The following is a 19,409-nucleotide window of genomic DNA, read 5'->3' as shown; positions in this document are numbered from 1 at the left end:
GTCAGTCTCTTAAAAAGCGTAAATTGCATCCTACATATGGAAAAATTTAAGATTATCATGCTTAAAAAGTATGTAAGTTTTTGAAACAAGAGGTTTAAGAAAAAAATAACCAAGAGAAGAAAAGCAGTATGCTTGCAGCACACTCTTAAGATAGGTAATGTTTCTCTGCAAACAGAATTTGTAATGTTGAATAAGCATAGACTACCAATGAAAGTCTTTGTGAAGAGTTAGCACTCTGCTTCTACATTTCCCAAAGGAAATAGGGGTATATGATACATGTGTTAGATAATACAAATACTGGGTAACCATAATTATATTCTAGAGCTTCCTATACATTTTGAATAATCACAAAGTACAAAGTCATTTCTGTTGAGAAATGTATAATTGAGTTCAAGTAGCCCATTTTTCAGATAAAAGCAGAGCACATTTCTATTAGTATAGAATGAATATGAGATACAATGAATTGAATTTTCTTTACATAAGCAATTAAGGGGTAACTATTTAAATGTTATTCCAACAACTATTTTATGGTAGGAAAAATTCAATCTTTTCTTTTGGAAAGCAGCTTTATTTTGTGGCAGTCCTTAGTTTTTCTTTCCAATAGGAAATTTGGGTGTTTGAAGTTAAGACCATTTCGCTGGAGTCTCTGGGAAAAGAAAAGTGTCCCAATTACATTTAAATCTACTGTGCTCAGTTCCTCAGTCATGTCCAACTCTTTGCAACCCCATGGACTATAGCCTCCCAGGCTCCTCTGTCCATGGGATTTTCCAGGCAAGAGTACTGGAGTGGGTTGCCATTTCCTTCTCCAGGGATTTTAATCTATTAGATAAATATAACTGGGGAGAAGTACAGAGGATTAAATGAAAACTTTTAGGTACCAGATGATTATTACTTAAATATATTTTCAGGACATGATAAGGATCAGAAAAATGCAACTTATTCAAACAATGAACAATTAATGCTTTCAGCCATGTACTTCTCCTTCTGTTTACTGATTTTTGAAATGATTCATCTTTTCTGAGGTCATGAAAAACCAGGCTAATCCAGACACCCTGGACTGAGAAACTAAGCCTGTAGAAGCTGCAATACTTGAAGGATATACTTTATCTTATATTTTCTCAATATATGTTATCAAATTTGTTGAAATCACCATATAGATGATCATATTTGTAAATAATTGCTTTGAGCTCAAAGCAAATGGTGAATTTTAGTGAGAGTTAATTGCCTTTAATCTTTGACTACTTTTTGGTTACTCATTTGCCTTCAATTTTCAAAATATAACATGGTTTCTATAATTCATTCTCATTCTTGAACACTGTGTTTTATGGAAAATGACTGATCATTGTTATTCAGCAAATTGGCATTTGAATTCCCTTCAGCTATCCATTCCCACAGCACTATAGAATGCAGAGACATGGTAGTTTGACAAAAGCTAAAATCATTTCTTGACAATTCAGATCAAGTCTTGCTGTTACACAAAATGGATTAAAATATATTTTCCTACCAAAGCAAAACAATTTAACACAACGTTGCAGATGTGATGTGGGGTTTTCTGTGACATTTAAGCATATCTTAAACTTGCAACTGTGTCTAAACTACATTAAAGAAACTATACATTTTAGACAAAGTAGCCACTATGTTAAACTATTCCTCTAATTTGTCTTGCCTTTTGTCATTAAGGGTTTATGCTAGGAAAATTTTAACAGTTTTCTTTTTTGCATTTATCACATTATCACATTGATTCAACTACATCAATCTTACCTCAGCTCTTGCAAGTATGTAGAGACCTATACAAGTATTTGTTAACTGCAGAACAAAACTGATTATAAATAACACAGAACATAACAAATAGAGAAAGTTGAGGCAGAATGATTTCAATTAGTTTTATTCCCACTTCTATATCTTTAATAAAGTAAATGATCTTTTGACCTTCATAATCATGATCTGAATATGGACAGAAGATTATTCTGGAGTACTCTTAACAAAATAATTACCTTAAAATAAATTATCAAATGACACTTACCATTTCTTAAAAGAAATATGTATATTTTGTAGATATCTAGAGGATATTTGCATTTATTTGGTTGTACACATTCAAGGGGTAGTGAAAATATGGTAGGTCAATTTTCTTTAAAGCAATGTGGGAAACTGATGAATCAGTCAGAGCTTGGAAATACATTTTTCTTTTTTTTTAATTTTTATTTTTTAAATTTTTTTTCGTACACACCTTGTAGCCATTTTCAGGGATCTTAATGACCTCAATGTCTTTAAGGCTCGTAACATGGCTTTCCTATTGCCAGCATTTTCTAAATTTCTGCAGAAACACATTCAGGTAAGCAGATTCTTTGGCTGGCTTGGAAATACATTTTTCATGTCAACATTGACAATAGTTGTAGCTTCAAACTGAAAATAATCCATCCCTGAAAACCAGAGTTATTGCAATGAAAATGGTGGTTAACTACTAAATTGGTAATATTAGATACTGGTCCTCTGATTCAACTTTTTTTCTGTTTTAATTGTTCTAATTAGTAAGTATTTATCACCATGTATTTCCCCCTAGTAACCACACTAAGATAACCATCCAAAATCATAACAAGCTGTATGCAAGGAAATGAACCAGTCTGTACACTCTTTAAAAAAATAAAAAAAATCTAAAGTTTCTGATTGGGAAACTATCTGGTCTAAATAAATATCTTTATACAATTTGTTAAATATATTGCAGTTAAATATCGGAACTTTCAAATATCATACCATTTTTAGATTAATCAATATGGCTGGCCATAAAGAATCATTAGACTATATTCCGGGTCATCTTAATAATACAAAACTTTAGGATGTCCAACTTTAAAATGATAATGTATCCCAAACCCTACCCCATTTATATGATTCCACTTTCCTTAGGGGCATTTGGCCATGGTGTGAGTTTATAATTTATTATGTTCAATGATAAATATTTTAAAAATGCCTTCAGAGCAAAATTCAAGAAACTAAGATTGATAATTTACTGTTCAGTCATTACAGAATTGCAGGGATAGAAAGAATCTTGTCAAACTATAAAGAGAATCTTGCAATTCCATGTTAGAATTGCCCCTAAAATATTCCAGAATGATGTAGAAATACCTGACTCAACAGCATTGTCCCAGAGAGAGACAAAACCGCCTTGTTTGGGGTATATTTTGTGATAATATTCAGATCAGTTTTACTAGGTTATTCTAACAGACACATTAAAAGGAAAAGCAAATAATAAGTTACTCAACATAACATAAGCAACATTGAGGGGTTTAAGCATAGAACTTCTCACATTATCATATTATCTGGTTTATTAATTTTTACATTATTTGTGGTCTGCATTCTCTTACCAGCCCCAAAACTCCACAAGAGTCATGGCCTTCTCCATCAGTTTGGTTAACCACTGTTTATCAGTGTCGAGAACATAGTAGCTACCATTTAGCAAATAAATGAGCAAATGCATGCAAATGCATTAAATTTAAAACATAAAAAAGTATAACAGGTGATTTACTTGACCACTCCTAAACAGGGTTTTTATGTTTATAAAACTGGGATTAATTAAATTTAATCCAAAAATATTTGAGATTATAATTTTAAAAGTAACATAAATTGTCTTAATTAAGTATAGAATAAAGAATATATGTTTATTCAATGTTAGTTCATGTATTTCTCTTTTTGAACAGTTGATTATCAAATAAAATAGTTATGCTGAGCTCAGACAACTCTTATAACCCAGGTAATTCTATTGTATGCTCTGAATTATGTAATGGACTGTAATTTATCAAGGGCTTGACAACTCCTCACCTCTGTTCCTTGTTTATTTCATTTCAGTACATTGCTCTATTTGTTAAACTTCCACATTAGTGTAAAAGTAAAGTCTATATAGCACAGACTTAAACATTGATATTTTAGAGGATATTAAGGTAACATTGATGCATGATGCATTTAAAAAATATTTTGAATTTAACACCCTTAGTTTCCATTTTGGGAAAGTGAGGCCCTGAACTGAGTTGAAAGACCATGAGGCCATCTCACTGCTAAACGAGAGCAGAGGTACTGCCATTCATCAGTCACTCCAGAACCACTGACATGATGGACCATAATGCCACTCCTCCCTGGAGAGCCTGAATTTAGTTCTATAAACATTCTCGGTAACAGGTAGCATGTTGATAACTCTTCTCTCTGAAGTTTGTCATGTGATGCAAAAGTAAGCTTCTGCTTGGTAACTAACAAGAAGCAAGAGCAACACTTTCAATTTATATAAGTTCCATCTTCAGTAGCCTTTAGCATGTTCTTTTAGCAATATGCCCATGTTCTGTAAACACTAGTATAATATTGCTTTGGAATTATCTGGCTTAATGTCCATTGCCAATCTCCACTCCAACAACCCACTAGGCACTATTACGTTTGGTAAATGGTGTGAGAATCTGCTGGAAAGAAGTTTGTGTCTGGTTGCTCATTGGAACCATCCGAAATTTTGCTATAGATTAAATAAAATTATTATATATATATATATAGATAGATAGATAGATAGATAGATAAAATTCCCCAAAGTGACAGAACTCATTTAGCTTCTATTTAGATTTAACATTTGAAAGCTTTTGTAAGGAGTGTACATGATTCTGGTTTTGTTTTGTTTATTTCTAATATTCAGACTACTGTAGATATTTGAACAGCAAAGGAAAAAAAAAAGTAATAGTGAATGAAAATACAATTTTTCAAGGGTTCCTGTTCCTTTTTTGGAACCTAAGAGGAATAATGTCACACTCAAAGCCAATAAGGTACTGCACTGGGAATTGCATCTCTAAAAGGTAATAACATTCATGTTATTGTCTTGAACATGCTTGTTTTTGATATTCTGAGTGTAACAAGGAAGTGAAGAAGTTCAGCATCAAGTAAATAAATGACAATTAGTATGCTGTATATATTCAATACTGCACATATATGTGTATTTGTGGGTGATGATTTTTGTCCATGTAGGCGTGTGTGTTTGAGCAAATAGCAATTTGTCTAGTCTTATCCTCAAAATCAAATCATAGCGGTTTCAGAATGGCTAAACTATTAGCTAACCATCTCGTAAAATGTAGTGACCATGACCTTTAAATCAACACGAATTCTTTAGTTTCACTGGTCATGTGTTTAAGGGGAAAAATACATTCAGCTTTTCATAAGAGAAGCATCTTTAGCAAATATAAATATAGATAAAACTAAAATTTTAAAAACATATATCTTAATAGAGTTGATATTTAAAACACATAATCAAAAAAGGTCTCTATGCAATACTCATATTCCTCCTCTTTAACCTTTTTTTAAATAAAATAAATGAAATGATAGCATATGAGTTCTGATCCTCTTTGTTTTGACTATCATATTTAATCATGGTTACACAGTAGCACCAAAATTAGGACAAAATACAAGAATTACAGGAGAGATCTTAAATTATGTGAGCTCATTGCATGCTTCAAAGGTCTCATTTTCTGAGAAAAAAAGTTTCCAACTGCCAACTTTGCTGCATTTTCTCCCAAAAGAAATATAACCCAATTCACCCCAAACTAAACAAAAGATACAATAGACTGAGTTTTGAATAGATATGTTATCTACAATTTATGGGACAGATAGTCCATTTAAATAGAAAAAGATTGATTTTACATAAAGCAAGGATAGAATACAAAAGCACAGCTTTTGTAATTTTGGTAATATTGCAATTTTACAAACATATTGCATAGTATGTGTAAGAAAATAGTTCCATTTTTCATATTTCTCTATATACAAGAAAACATTTACATGAAAATTACAAAACAAAATAAATGAGTAGTGGACCTGTTTTAAAGAATTGTATAAATAACGAGACACTCAAACTTGAAATTACATATTTCCATTGTTAGTAAATGTCCTTGCACATCTTTAACCCTGTTTGGCTTTTATTTATATATATTCAAACAAATGAGATATTAAGACTGCAAAAACTAAAAGAATCACAGTTCATTATACCTCATTTCCTTTCATGTTTTTTCCATTGACTTTCTCAAAGAATGAAACCGCTTCAATCCCCACTTAAAAAAATAGCCCTCTGGTTCTAAAAGAATTTCAAATTGATTATATTTTCCAAGGAATTTTTAGCAAGCAATGAAAATTTAAACTCAGATGAGTAAATCCATCCTGGGCCCATTTTATGGTACAGTCTCTATATACTGATTTTATGAATATCAAGGTGTTTACTATGCATGTATAAAAGGTACATGGACTATACTAACATAGTTTTCCTTCTAAAACAAAACCATTAATCAATGATCTATATAGCTCAGAATCCTGCAAGGAGGATGTATACTATTTCATGTTGTAACTATAAGCCCTCCTATTCATTTGAATAAATTAGTAGAAGCAGCAGTGTTTAGAGTTAAATACAATAGAAATCCCAGTCTTTGGTCTTTGACATTTAAACAACTAATGAACTGTGGTATAAAACAATATGAATAACAGTGTTCAATGAGGTCATTTGTTAGTTTATGATTGTTTTAAATGAATAAAAATGCAATACTATTTTTTTGTGATCATGACATTTGGAAATATTCATTACTATAATATACACTAGTACACAGAAGAAAATAATTTCTCCAAGTATTCTTAAATATGGTCATATGAGCAATTCTAACTAGACCAAAGCTACTGGAAGAATAAGGTGACAAGACCTCACTCATAAAAAACTCAAAAGTGAGTTTGGTTTTGATGGCTATATGGAGAATTTGGCCATTAGATATCTTCAACTATTTTAATAATTTAGTATTATGATATTGATATTAACTGCCATAAAAAGCAGCACTTAAATGCCTAAACCCTCTCCATATTGCTGCCTCATACAGAGATACCAAGTTTGCAAGGATATAATTCATGAGGAGTTTTACTGTATCAATATCAGTTTTATAAAATGAGGCACTGTCCAACTAAGTATTCAGATGGCAGAATATGTAGGAATTTTGAATGGCATAACATGTTACAAGGAATTCAGCAACTGACCTTTGTGATCAAATTACCATTTATTCAAAAGACCAATGCCTTTTAGTTTGATGGAGATAAGTAATCAGAATGATTAACAGAGAATAAATATTTGGTAAATACTTCTAATAGTTTCCTAAATGATCATATGTAATAAGACCTAAATACATTTGTTTTCTCTTTAATGTTAACCATATTACTGAAGCCTGTCAACAAAGTATGGTTTTCTGAAGGGGACATTAATGTTCCAATAATTAGAGTAAGAAAGGGATTGTTAAAAAAGGAATAGGGATTGGCTTCTGGGAAGATGTGCATTTCAACGTTTATAAACAACATGTTTAGGTATAGAAGGAGATCAATAACAAGTTCAGAAGAGGCTACTGAACTCAAGATTGCTGAGTCTTTTCTTAAAGGAAACACAGAAATTTAGAGATGAAGGTAACCAAACAAAACTTTCAGTTTCGTATAACTGTTCCAAAGAGAAATGGTGATCGTGATAATTAAATATATTTCTTAAGGTCATATGAGTAAGTGAGAGGAGAAACACAGTTGTAACTCCTGGCTCCATTTTCAGAGATCTGAGGTACTGAAATCCAAGATTTCCAGGTTAACGTAAAATACGAAGCATACAGTTTTTCAATAATTGGTTAAGTAGTTGAAAAGTAGTTTTGTACCAGATTATTCAGTTTATGGTTCACAGTAAAATAAGAGAAAGAAAAATGGACTAAGAAGTACAGAATCGAAATTTTGGAAGAAATTTGGAAGTGTGTTTTTTGGGTGGGAGAAGGGCGAGTGTCTTACTGAAATATTCTGAAGGAAAAAAATAGTTTGTCCTCTTTGCTTCCCTCATTTTGACCTCAGAACCTGAAGGCAGATACTTCTCTGGGTATCAGTTCTCAGATAAGAATTTAAATGTTAGGAATGCTGTCAGTTCTCTTTCTTCTCTTTCTTTCTTTCCTGTCTGCTTACCTGCCTTCCTCCTTTCTTCCCTTACTGACTTCTCCAGTTAAACCAGTACCAAGCTTAGGGTCCATATAGAACACTTTACAGAAATCACTTTTCTGAGTTTAATTTGGGAAAGATGAAATTTGCATCTAAGTAAAGTGCACTATATTTATATACCTTGTAACACAAAAGTGGTACTGGAAAAACAGATAACAGATCTCTTTGGGTAGTCTGCAATTAAGAAAACTCTGTATCAAGAAGCAAGCGTCTTCCTTTATGAGGAAATTAAGGACTTTTCAGAGCAAACTTCTATGCCTTTAATAAAAGCCCAAACTCTGAGGCTGAGTTTATACTTAGATTCTAAGAATCTGAAACAGCCAGTCAACTAATTTAAACCAACCACTTAGAGTTAGTTGGATAGGAAATCCATCTGTATCACTAGTTTTTTTTAAACTACATTGAGCAGATATTTTTACATCATCTATACATAGTCTAAATCTCTTATACATTTCTTTTGAATTGTGTTTATAGCATTTAAATTACATGTGAATTCAAAATTTGACCGCTCTTCACTGGAATTGGTTTTTTACACTTTTTATCTTTTCTCCTCTCATCACATATAGCTTAACATTTTGACAGCCCCATTCGCCTTCTATAATATTTGCTCTTGGAACTAGAACATGTTAGAGCTGGAAGGAATCTCAAGAGATCATTTGATTCAACACTTTGTAAAGTTGTAAAGTTGAGTAAACTAAAGCCTGGATACGTTCCCAGACCATCTAAATCAGCTGATTGATTAGAAGACAGAGCTGAGATTAGAAACAGGGTTAATCACTAAACAAAATAATTGTTCCCATTGGACTAAAAAACTTTCTGACTGTTTTAATTTAGGGATGTTTATAATTTGAGTATGCCTCAAATTAATAGTGTTTTCCTAAAAGGTCCATGATACAGTGATTAACACCCATAATTTCTCAAAATTTCTCATGTTATAATTTGCGTATTATGCAAAAACCAATGTGAAAGTTTATCACAGTAAATTCTAATGTTTTACCTTAAATAAATTAAACTCATATGTTAGGATATGACTTCTTAAGCAATTTCACTTCTCATTTTTACTCCAATATTGATTTAAAGTTTTGTATAATAACACCCGACACAAGTTCTATTTTAAAAGCAATAAAATTGTACCAGCTTTCTGACTTTGCCTAGTACAGAATACAATTAGTGAAATGGAGCTTTTTTCAGATATTTGATATGTTACATTGTCCAAACAATACAATTCTGGTCAAAGGGTTCACTTGGTTGCTTGCATTACTTGAATATCTTACTTAAGCTAATCAAATTATCTCTACAAGTTCCAATCTCCAACTTCACCCTGTGCCACAGAGTCCTGAACTCCCAAGTTTCTACAGTCATGGACCCCCAAAATGAAAGTTCCACGCACCTGTGTACTGGGGATAAAGATGGGTTGACATGTGAAAATTAAAGACTTACCTTATAGTAATCAAGTCACCTTCCCATAGTAGGAACTATTTAATACAATTTTCTATTCTTGGATTCTGTAAATTGTAAGAATTCGAGTTAAGGAGTGTTGTGGAAAGTGAACCTACAGTATTTTGGAGTTATTTCTTAGGAGAGAATTTACAAAAATAAGCACTGGAGGATGGAAGAAACTATGCTCTCTGATGTCAGGGAAGCTTAACAGTCTAATAAAAATAACTAAGTATTAACAGCTGCAAGGGAATGTGACTAAATTCCTTAAAATAAGAATCTGATTTAGTAAACACATTTTCAACATGTTTGCTAACAGTTATATGTTTTACTGTTTAAGCAGGGATTTTTAATTTAATTTCTACCATCCTTAAGTCTTAATCTCCAATAAAAAATACATAGATATAATTCTGTAGATGATATTCCAATGGAAAGTGAATTCATTCTCAGCATTAGGCATCACAGTAGTTTTTATTTATTTAGGATGTTTGCATTTTAGCAGTCTGAGTTAAGTATAAAGTGAATGAAGCAAACAAAAATTGTACTGTTAGAACCTAGTGGATATTATGTCAATTGAAAAAAAAAACAACTATGGATTCTATACCATCAGTATGTCCCTCTTAATCCTATCTTATATTGCAATAAATTAGATGTTTTGTTAAAAGCAAATACGTCACATGCAATAGCCAAGTAAATACTGCATAAGGCCATTCAGATCTGATAAATGATGGTATAATGGCATTTTGTTAATTCTGTAAAGATTCTATTGCTGAGAGCTTTCAAAATTACCTAATGTACAAAATTCTAGACTTAGTAGACAAAGAGTAACAACACATTGAATTTAAAGAAACAAATAAAACTCAGGGTGGGATTCTGTCTTGTCTTGTTAAAAACCATGAATTGAATTTTTAGTAAAGCAAGCATTACATAATGCTTTAAAATTTTAAAATTCGGGGATAAAAGTTTACATCCAAAAAGATGAATGGAAAATTGTGCTTTCAGACTGTAGAATTAGTTTTCTTACAGGGTTAACCATGTCATCTTGCCATTGGATACTGGGAATTTCATCTATGTAAATGTATATATGTGCAGTCCATATCCAGGTCCTGCAAAAATCTAAAACTGTGTGCTTCACTTCATGTAGCAAAGGCACCTATGTTATTCTCCCTTCTGAGCAAAGATTATGATCCAGTTTTTCTGCTGAGGATGGTTCTTCCACTGTCACTCACACTCGCCGGGTCGAGCAGCACAGAAAATTGAGGGGGAAGGTGGCCAGACTCCTCGCTTACCCCGGAAGGAGATGCTCTGTGGACCATTTGGAGAAGCTCTGGACTGATCACGAGGGAAACGGAGCAGAACTGTGAAGCAGACGGACGGGAACAAAAGGCTATTCTGGTGTGAGGAGAGATCAGTCACTTCAGCTCCACAAGCAGATGTTGCTACTGGACTGACACGTGGACCCGACCCCGGCTGGAGACAGGTACAGTTTGCCGTTGGGGCAGACACACAGTTCATACACTGTCTGCCGAGAATGGGAGGAGCTGGGTGAAGAAGGGGAAAAGGAGCCCGTCGGTAGGTTTCCCAGCCGGATTGTATCCGCGTTCAAAAATATCTAGGAGGAAAGAAACCGAATTTTACTTCCTCTTAGCATCCTATATTCTTACGATCTTTACAACATGATCTAATAAGACCACAGGACAAACAATTCTGTTGGTTTAGCTGCCAAGCTTTGTGGAACCCACAAATTGTATTCCTACGGTACAACCGGCTACCCCAGCCTTTGACACGTGGTGCGTTCAGAGAGATGGTCCTCGATTGGAAAAGCAAGATGGTACAATCTGCTTAGGGGGCCAACCCAGTTATTCAAACACCCCAGAAAATGAATGATTTTGACTGTCTCTTAATTTCACTTAATCTTGCCAGTCTAAAGAATATACGGAGAAATAAGGATGGTTAAGGACATGCCATTAGTGAAGTGATGGGCAATTAATTTAACAACTTTGACTCTCTGGTTTAATTTTTTTTTTTAATACTCATAAAATCATGTTGACTCACAGTGGACACCAAGTAGATGATATGCACAATAAACAACAGATAATTAATTAAATATAATCAGGTTTGAAGTCTCCCTGAAAAAATATATTACCTGCACTTAACACTTATGCTGCTAAATCTAACTTGCAAAATTACGTCACTTATTTCAAACCATGGACTCAACACTTTAGGGGCCAGCGATCATATGGTTTTGACATGCATGGGGAACCATCCAAAGAAAGGAACATTAGATCATGAATTTGAATGAGCAAAGAAACTGGACTCTTACTAGCTATGTCTTGATTCTATTGTTATGTAGCTAATTACTGCCTACAGGCATCTCTAAATTGACAGGAGAACCAGAGAATACTCCATCTCCCACACTTGTGCCTTCATCCTGAGTCCTAATCATTTCTACTAGGACTCTTGCACTAGCCCCCTAATTGGCCTCCCAGGGGCCACTCTTGTCCTCCTACAGTCTATTATACAAATGGCTGGAGTGAACTAAGAAACACAAATCAAATAATGTCATATCATGCTCACAATTCCCTAACGGTCTCCACCACACTTAAAATTAATCTTGATTACTTTTCACAGTCAACCAGTCCTATAAGATCGGGCCTGTCTCTCTAAAATCATCTCCTTTAATTCTTCTTAACTGGAGCTCTCACATTTTCTCAAACCTACCAAAACAACTTTGGCCTCAGGGCTTTTTAATTCCTTGTGTTCCTGGCCTGAAAAAAATTTCTCCAAATATTTACGAGTGAGGATAGATATTAATGGGGTGGTTAGAAAACAGGGGTGAGGGCTTCCCTGGTGGCTCAGTGGTAAAGAATCTGCCTGCTAACATAGGAGATGTGAGTTCAATCCCTGGGTTGGGAAGTTCCCCTGGAGGAGGAAATGGCAACTCACTCTAGTATTCTTGCCTGGAGAATCCCATGGATAGAGGAGCCTGGTGGGCTACAGTCCATGGGGTTTCAAAAGAGTCCGTCAGGACTTAGTGACTAAACAGAGAATAGGGATAGGAGGGAGATTTCCCCTGTTTGCCTCTTTTTTTATATATATTTAAAAGTTTTTGAAATATAGAAATCTATGGCACATTTAGAATAAGCCAGAAACATAATTCCTATACCACAGATGTGTCACCTGCTAAAAGAGGACTTTCCTAACCTCCCTATTAAAGTGACACAAATCCAGTAATCTCTCCTTACCAGCTTTACTTATCTCTATAGTAACAATCCCTTTCTAACATTATATTAGTTGTGCATTCATTCATTCATTGTTTACTTCTCTTATTTGCAAGTAATATCTGTGAGGGCAGGACCTGTCATTGGTTCAAGTTCATAGAACAGTGAATAGAATCATGCAACTTGCAGTGCAAGCTGCAGGATACAATGCTTTTCTTGCATCTTCTACATGTCTCTTTCCTCTAGGCTACAGTTTTCACCCTCCACCAAAACCCAGTTCATGTTTCATCCTCCATGGACCTTTCCCTAGTGCCCCAAGGTGGAAAGACTTCTTATTTGGTTCTCACATGGCATTTTATTAATATCTTTTTGGTTCATCGCTGGATATTTTATAGTCATATTGATATATTACTTTCCCTAATAAACCATGACCTTCTTGAAGTCTTATTTTTTTTAATAACTTCACAGTGTTTGACCTTGTACATATAGCTCCCATATAATACAAATAGCTTTTTAATAAATGGATAAATTATGAAGTAGAAATGATTGCCGTTACCAACAGTATTCAAAGTTGCTGCTGCTGCTGCTGCTAAGTCGCGTCAGTCGTGTCCGACTCTGTGCGACCCCATAGACGGCAGCCCACCAGGGTCCCCCGTCCCCGGGGTTCTCCAGGCAAGAACACTGGAGTGGGTTGCCATTTCCTTTTCCAATGTATTCAAAGTTAAGAAACCATAATTAAAGTTTTTGTTTGTAGGTAGCATAATTAAACGTTTTGTTTGTAGGTATCAAATGCTGAAATTTTATTACCTCATAACTTTTTCCAGGTTAAGTGACCAGAAAGCAAACAGAAAGAAAGGACTTCTATTTTTCTTAGAAGATTTTCTTTTCTCCTGATGCAAAAGTTAAAAGTGTACAAAAGTAAGCAAAAGAAAATGACAACATATTTTTGGGGGTATAAATGCTGGGCCTCATTTCCTTAGTAAGCATAGAAACAGGTGTTACTGCCAATCCCAGTGGCTTTCAGAGGCTTGCTGACACCAGGCCACATCACTGAGTTTTATAGTCTGAAACTGATTGTGTTTCCACTGGGGTAGCCTGACTGAATAAATGTGGAGAATAGCTATTTTTACACAAGTAGGGCATTCAGGTAGCAGCCTCAGAAAACAAGCCCAGCTGTGGTGGCCTCATCAATGGAGGTAGCCTTGAACCTTGTGTGTGGCCTGCTTCAGTTAAGCTCCAGCGGTGCCCTCCAATTCTTGGGCTTCTCAGGTGGTGCTAGTGGTGAAGAACCTGCCTGCCAGCGCAGGAGATGTAAGGGATGCAGGTTTGATCCCTGGGTTGGGAAGATACCCTGGAGGAGGGCATGGCAACCGACTCCAGTGTTCTTTTTTTCTTTTAGTTATTAATTTTTTTATTCATTTTTCATTTATTTTTATTAGTTGGAGGTTAATTACTTTACAACATTGTAGTGGTTTTTGCCATACATTGACATGAATCAGCCATGGATTTACATGTGTTCCCCATCCCGATCCCCTCTCCCGCCTCCCTCCCCATCTTGCCTGGAGAATCCCACGGGTAGAGAAAGCCTGGAGTGCTATAGTCTATAGGGTCACACAGAGGCAGACACGACTGAAACAACTTAGCATGCACGCACTACACAATACTTAGCTATTTGAGAATACTTAATTCCATAAACTTCTGAGATCCACACTGTAGCCTCACCCACATATGGGAAGTAGCTTTTATTAATAGATAAATTAAAATGAATAGGATATTTGAAAAGAGAAAAGAGAGTGTTAATTTGTGGTTGGCTAAAAATTTGTTCGTGTTTTTTCCATAACATCTTACAGAAAAACCTAAGTGAACTTTTTAGCCAACCAGAAAGACTGAAGGCAGGAGGAGAAGGGGATGACAGAGGATGAGATGGTTGGATAGCATGACCGACTCGATGGACATGAGTTTGAGCAAACTCTGGGAGTTTGTGATGGACAGGGAAGCCTGGTGTGCTGCAGTCCATGGGGTTGCAAAGTGTTGGACATGACTGAGCAACTCAATCGAACTAATTATATGGGAATGGATGATAACTAGACCTCTGGTGGTGATTATTTTGTAGTGTATGAAGTGAAGTGAAAGTTGCTCAGTTATGTCCGACACTTTGTGACCCCATGGACTATAGTCCATGGAATTCTCCAGGCCAGAATACTGGAGTGGGTAGCCTTGTAATGTATACAGATGTCAAATTATGATGGTGTACACCTGAATTGTATACAATGTTATATACAACTTTTACCTCAATAATAATATAAAATTATACAAGAAAAGGAACAAAGGAAAAAAATAGAAAAAGAAGAAAATGCTTGTAAACAGTCTAATTCTAGTGAATTCTTAAAATAAAATCCTGAATTTTGAGTTAGCCTTGCAGATATAACATCCTTCCACAAAAGGATGGATTAAGAAATAAACAATGGATTTCCACACAAAAAATAGAAAAAGAAAGGAGAGGGAAAATAATGTTTTCTGGATTTGAGACAGAAAAGCAAGTTATGAAGTAAAACGGAGTGTTGTATATTCTTTTCAAACCTTCCATCTTCTCCAGGCTTCTGCAACTTGGATGGACTCGCTCATACCTCTGTCTGTTCTGCTTAAGGCAGTTACTGTGACACTGCTCACTTCCCAACTTCTAAAACTGATATTTTTATTCCATATTGCCCTATAAATTATATATTCCATTCACTCTGAAACTCTTCCAGGCACTCAGACTAACATCCCTGAGCTTTTCAGTCAAGGCTCCACTGTCTTCTCTCAACAAGCATGCATTTATCCCATTCTTACCTGTTGAAATCAGACCTATTGCTGTAGCAAAATATTCAAATAGTTTGCAAAGTAAAAACTGATTTCTCCTTCCTCTGTCATCTTGTAACATATATGTTATTAAGTTACTGCATTGCATATGTTATTATAACACTTTCAGTATTTTACCTACAATTGTCATTCATGGTGTTTTCAGAGCTGAATTTGAAATTTGTTGTAATACTATGTCTGAGATGGTTGAAACTTTTGCAGTGTACAACTGTGTGTGCAGTTTTCTTCTTACTTATTTGGGCTACCTCAATACAATTTTTGTTCTGATCTTAGTGAATTTAAGTACTATTTAAGGGTAGGGAATTCATATTTTTCTATATTGTTAATTGATTGATTTGCTTTTCTGTGACATAGTCAGTGAAGCAAAGAGGAAGATTTTACATAATTTCATACCTCTTCTTAGAAAAATTACATGCTATTTTATTCTAATAGAAAGTGATGTGCTTTTTTGTATCTTTATTTTATTAAGATAAAGAATGGCTGCAGTTGAAAACCTTTGGCTATAACTTGTGTATAGCATAATACTCAATTCACAATTAAATCTTAATCTGTAATTAAATTCAAGGATTCTGCTGATACTTTGAATATGAGAACATAAGTAAAGTGGTGCATAAATAAGAGTGGAATGGCGATTAATAACCATCAATACTTATTATGGGATGATTCATTATGAATAATTTGAATGAAATGATTAACATGACAAAAACAATGCTTTAAAAAAGATGTGAGATATTTAAGAAAGATTTCTATCTTGCTGTGGTAGACAAAGTATTGTTGTCTGTAACTGTAGTGGAAAGAAATCCTGAAAGGTAATATAGATACATATTTTCAATATTATAAACATATTTCTAGATTATTTAATCTGTAATATACACTAAGATATTAATGATCCTGGAAATAAATTTGTTTATAAAAAAGAAGCCAAGAAGTTGTGGTGAAAGTGAAGTTGCTCAGTCGTGTCCAACTCTCTGAGATCCCATGGACTATATTTATAGGCCACCAGGCTCCTCCGTCCATGGGATTCTCCAGGCAGGAATACTGGAGTGGGGTTGCCATGTCCTTCTTCAGGGGATCTTCCCAACCCAGGGATTGAACCTGGGTCTCCCGCATTGCGGGCAGACGCTTTACCCTCTGAGCCACCAGGGAAGCCCAAAGTTGTGGCACACACATACGCACATATATATATAGTGGGATATTACTCAGCCATAAAAAGGAACAAATTTGAATCAGTTCTAGTGAGGTAGATGAACATATAGCCTGCTATACAGAGTGAAATCAGAAAGACAAAAACAAATATCACATGTTAACACATATATATGGAATCTAGAAAAATGGTAACTATTCCAGCTATTTGCAGAGCAAGAATAGAGACTCAAGCATAGAGAAGAGATTTACAGACACAGCAGGGAAATGAGAGGGTGGGACAAACTGAGAGAATAGCATTAAGATATATACATTACGACATGTAAAATAGAGAGTTAATGGGAAGTTGCTGTATAATGCAGGGAGCTCAGCCTGATGCTCCATGAACCTGGTGCTCCATGAACCTGGTGCTCAACCTAGAGGGGTGGGATGGGGCGGGAAGTGGGAGGAAGGTTCAAGAGGAAGGGGACTTATGTATACCTATGTCTGATTCATGTTGATGTATGGCAGAAACAGACACAACATTGTAAAGTGATTATCCTCTAATTAAAAATAGACACATTTTTAAAAAGGAAGGCAAAATGAAGAACCCCAGGGTTAGCAGAAGGAAAGAAATCTTAAAAATTAGGCAGAAATAAATGCAAAAGAAACTAAAGAGACCATAGCAAAAATCAACAAAGCTAAAAGCTGGTTTTTTGAAAAAATAAACAAAATTGACAAACCATTAGCAAGACTCATTAAGAAACAAAGGGAGAAGAACCAAATTAACAAAATTAGAAATGAAAATGGAGAGATCACAACAGACAACACTGAAATACAAAGGATCATAAGAGACTACTACCAGCAGCTCTATGCCAATAAAATGGACAACTTGGATGAAATGGACAAATTCTTAGAAAAGTATAACTTTCCAAAACTGAACCAGGAAGAAATAGAAGATCTTAACAGACCCATCACAAGCAAGGAAATCGAAACTGTAATCAGAAATCTTCCAGCAAACAAAAGCCCAGGACCAGATGGCTTCACAGCTGAATTCTACCAAAAATTTAGAGAAGAGCTAACACCTATCTTACTCAAACTCTTCCAGAAAATTGCAGAAGAAGGTAAGCTTCCAAACTCATTCTATGAGGCCACCATCACCCTAATTCCAAAACCAGACAAAGATGCCACAGAAAAAGAAAACTACAGGCCAATATCACTGATGAACATAGATGCAAAAATCCTTAACAAAATTCTAGCAAACAGAATCCAACAACATATTAAAAAAATCATACACCATGACCAAGTGGGCTTTATCCCAGGAATGCAAGGATTCTTTAATATCCGCAAATCAATCAATGTAATACACCACATTAACAAATTGAAAGATAAAAACCATATGATTATCTCAATAGATGCAGAGAAAGCCTTTGACAAAATTCAACACTCATTTATGATTAAAACTCTCCAAAAAGCAGGAATAGAAGGAACATACCTCAACATAATAAAAGCTATATATGACAAACCCACAGCAAGCATCACCCTCAATGGTGAAAAATTGAAAGCATTTCCCCTGAAATCAGGAACAAGACAAGGGTGCCCACTCTCACCACTACTATTCAACATAGTGTTGGAAGTTTTGGCCACAGCAATCAGAGCAGAAAAAGAAGTAAAAGGAATCCAGATAGGAAAAGAAGAAGTGAAACTCTCACTGTTTGCAGATGACATGATCCTCTACATAGAAAACCCTAAAGACTCTAGCAGAAAATTACTAGAGCTAATCAATGAATATAGTAAAGTTGCAGGATATAAAATTAACACACAGAAATCCCTTGCATTCCTATATACTAACAATGAAAAAACAGAAAGAGAAATTAAGGAAACAATACCATTCACCATTGCAACAAAAAGAATAAAATACTTAGGAGTATATCTACCTAAAGAAATAAAAGACCTATACATAGAAAACCATAAAACACTGATGAAAGAAATCAAAGAGGACACAAACAGATGGAGAAACATACCGTGTTCATGGATTGGAAGAATCAATATGATCAAAATGGCTATTCTACCCAAAGCAATCTATAGATTCAATGCAATACATATCAAGCTACCAACAGTATTTTTCATGGAACTAAAACAAATAATTTCACAATTTGTATGGAAATACAAAAAACCTCGAATAGCCACAGTAATCTTGAGAAAGAAGAATGGAACTGGAGGAATCAACCTGCCTGACTTCAGACTCTACTACAAAGCCACAGTCATCAAGACAGTATGGTACTGGCACAAAGACAGAAATATAGATCAATGGAACAGAATAGAAAGCTCAGAGATAAATCCACGAACCTATGGACACCTTATCTTTGACAAAGGAGGCAAGGATATACAATGGAAAAAAGACAACCTCTTTAACAAGTGGTGCTGGGAAAACTGGTCAACCACTTGTAAAAGAATGAAACTAGAACACTTTCTAACACCATACACAAAAATAAACTCAAAATGGATTAAAGATCTAAATGTAAGACCAGAAACTATAAAACTCCTAGAGGAGAACATAGGCAAAACACTCTCCGACATAAATCACAGCAGGATCCTCTATGACCCACCTCCCAGAATATTGGAAATAAAAGCAAAAATAAACAAATGGGACCTAATGAAACTTAAAAGCTTTTGCACAACAAAGGAAACTATAAGCAAGGTGAAAAGACAGCCCTCAGATTGGGAGAAAATAATAGCAAACGAAGCAACAGACAAAGGATT

The 19,409-nt window shown here is 34.8% G+C and overlaps 1 protein-coding gene and 1 non-coding gene across 2 annotated transcripts in view; both read right to left on the bottom strand.

The window, feature by feature from the left end:
* Positions 1 to 2,226: 2,226 nt before the first annotated feature.
* LOC122432676 lies at positions 2,227 to 2,356 on the bottom strand. The gene has a single exon (XR_006266938.1). It is a non-coding gene; the product is annotated as a small nucleolar RNA SNORA33 (small nucleolar RNA).
* Positions 2,357 to 10,622: 8,266 nt separating this feature from the next.
* The window catches only part of SGCZ (sarcoglycan zeta), a 1,068,194-nt gene continuing 1,059,407 nt past the window's right edge, over positions 10,623 to 19,409 (bottom strand). The window contains exon 8 of the mRNA XM_043454521.1: positions 10,623 to 11,053. Within this exon, the coding sequence (XP_043310456.1) occupies positions 10,859 to 11,053 (195 nt within the window). The 3' untranslated portion in view covers positions 10,623 to 10,858. The remainder of the gene's footprint in view (positions 11,054 to 19,409) is intronic.

Source organism: Cervus canadensis, chromosome 31 (assembly GCF_019320065.1).
Source record: "Cervus canadensis isolate Bull #8, Minnesota chromosome 31, ASM1932006v1, whole genome shotgun sequence".
Lineage (NCBI taxonomy): Eukaryota > Metazoa > Chordata > Mammalia > Artiodactyla > Cervidae > Cervus > Cervus canadensis.
Note: the sequence above shows the minus strand (reverse complement) of the source record. Positions and strands in the feature narration are given on the sequence as shown.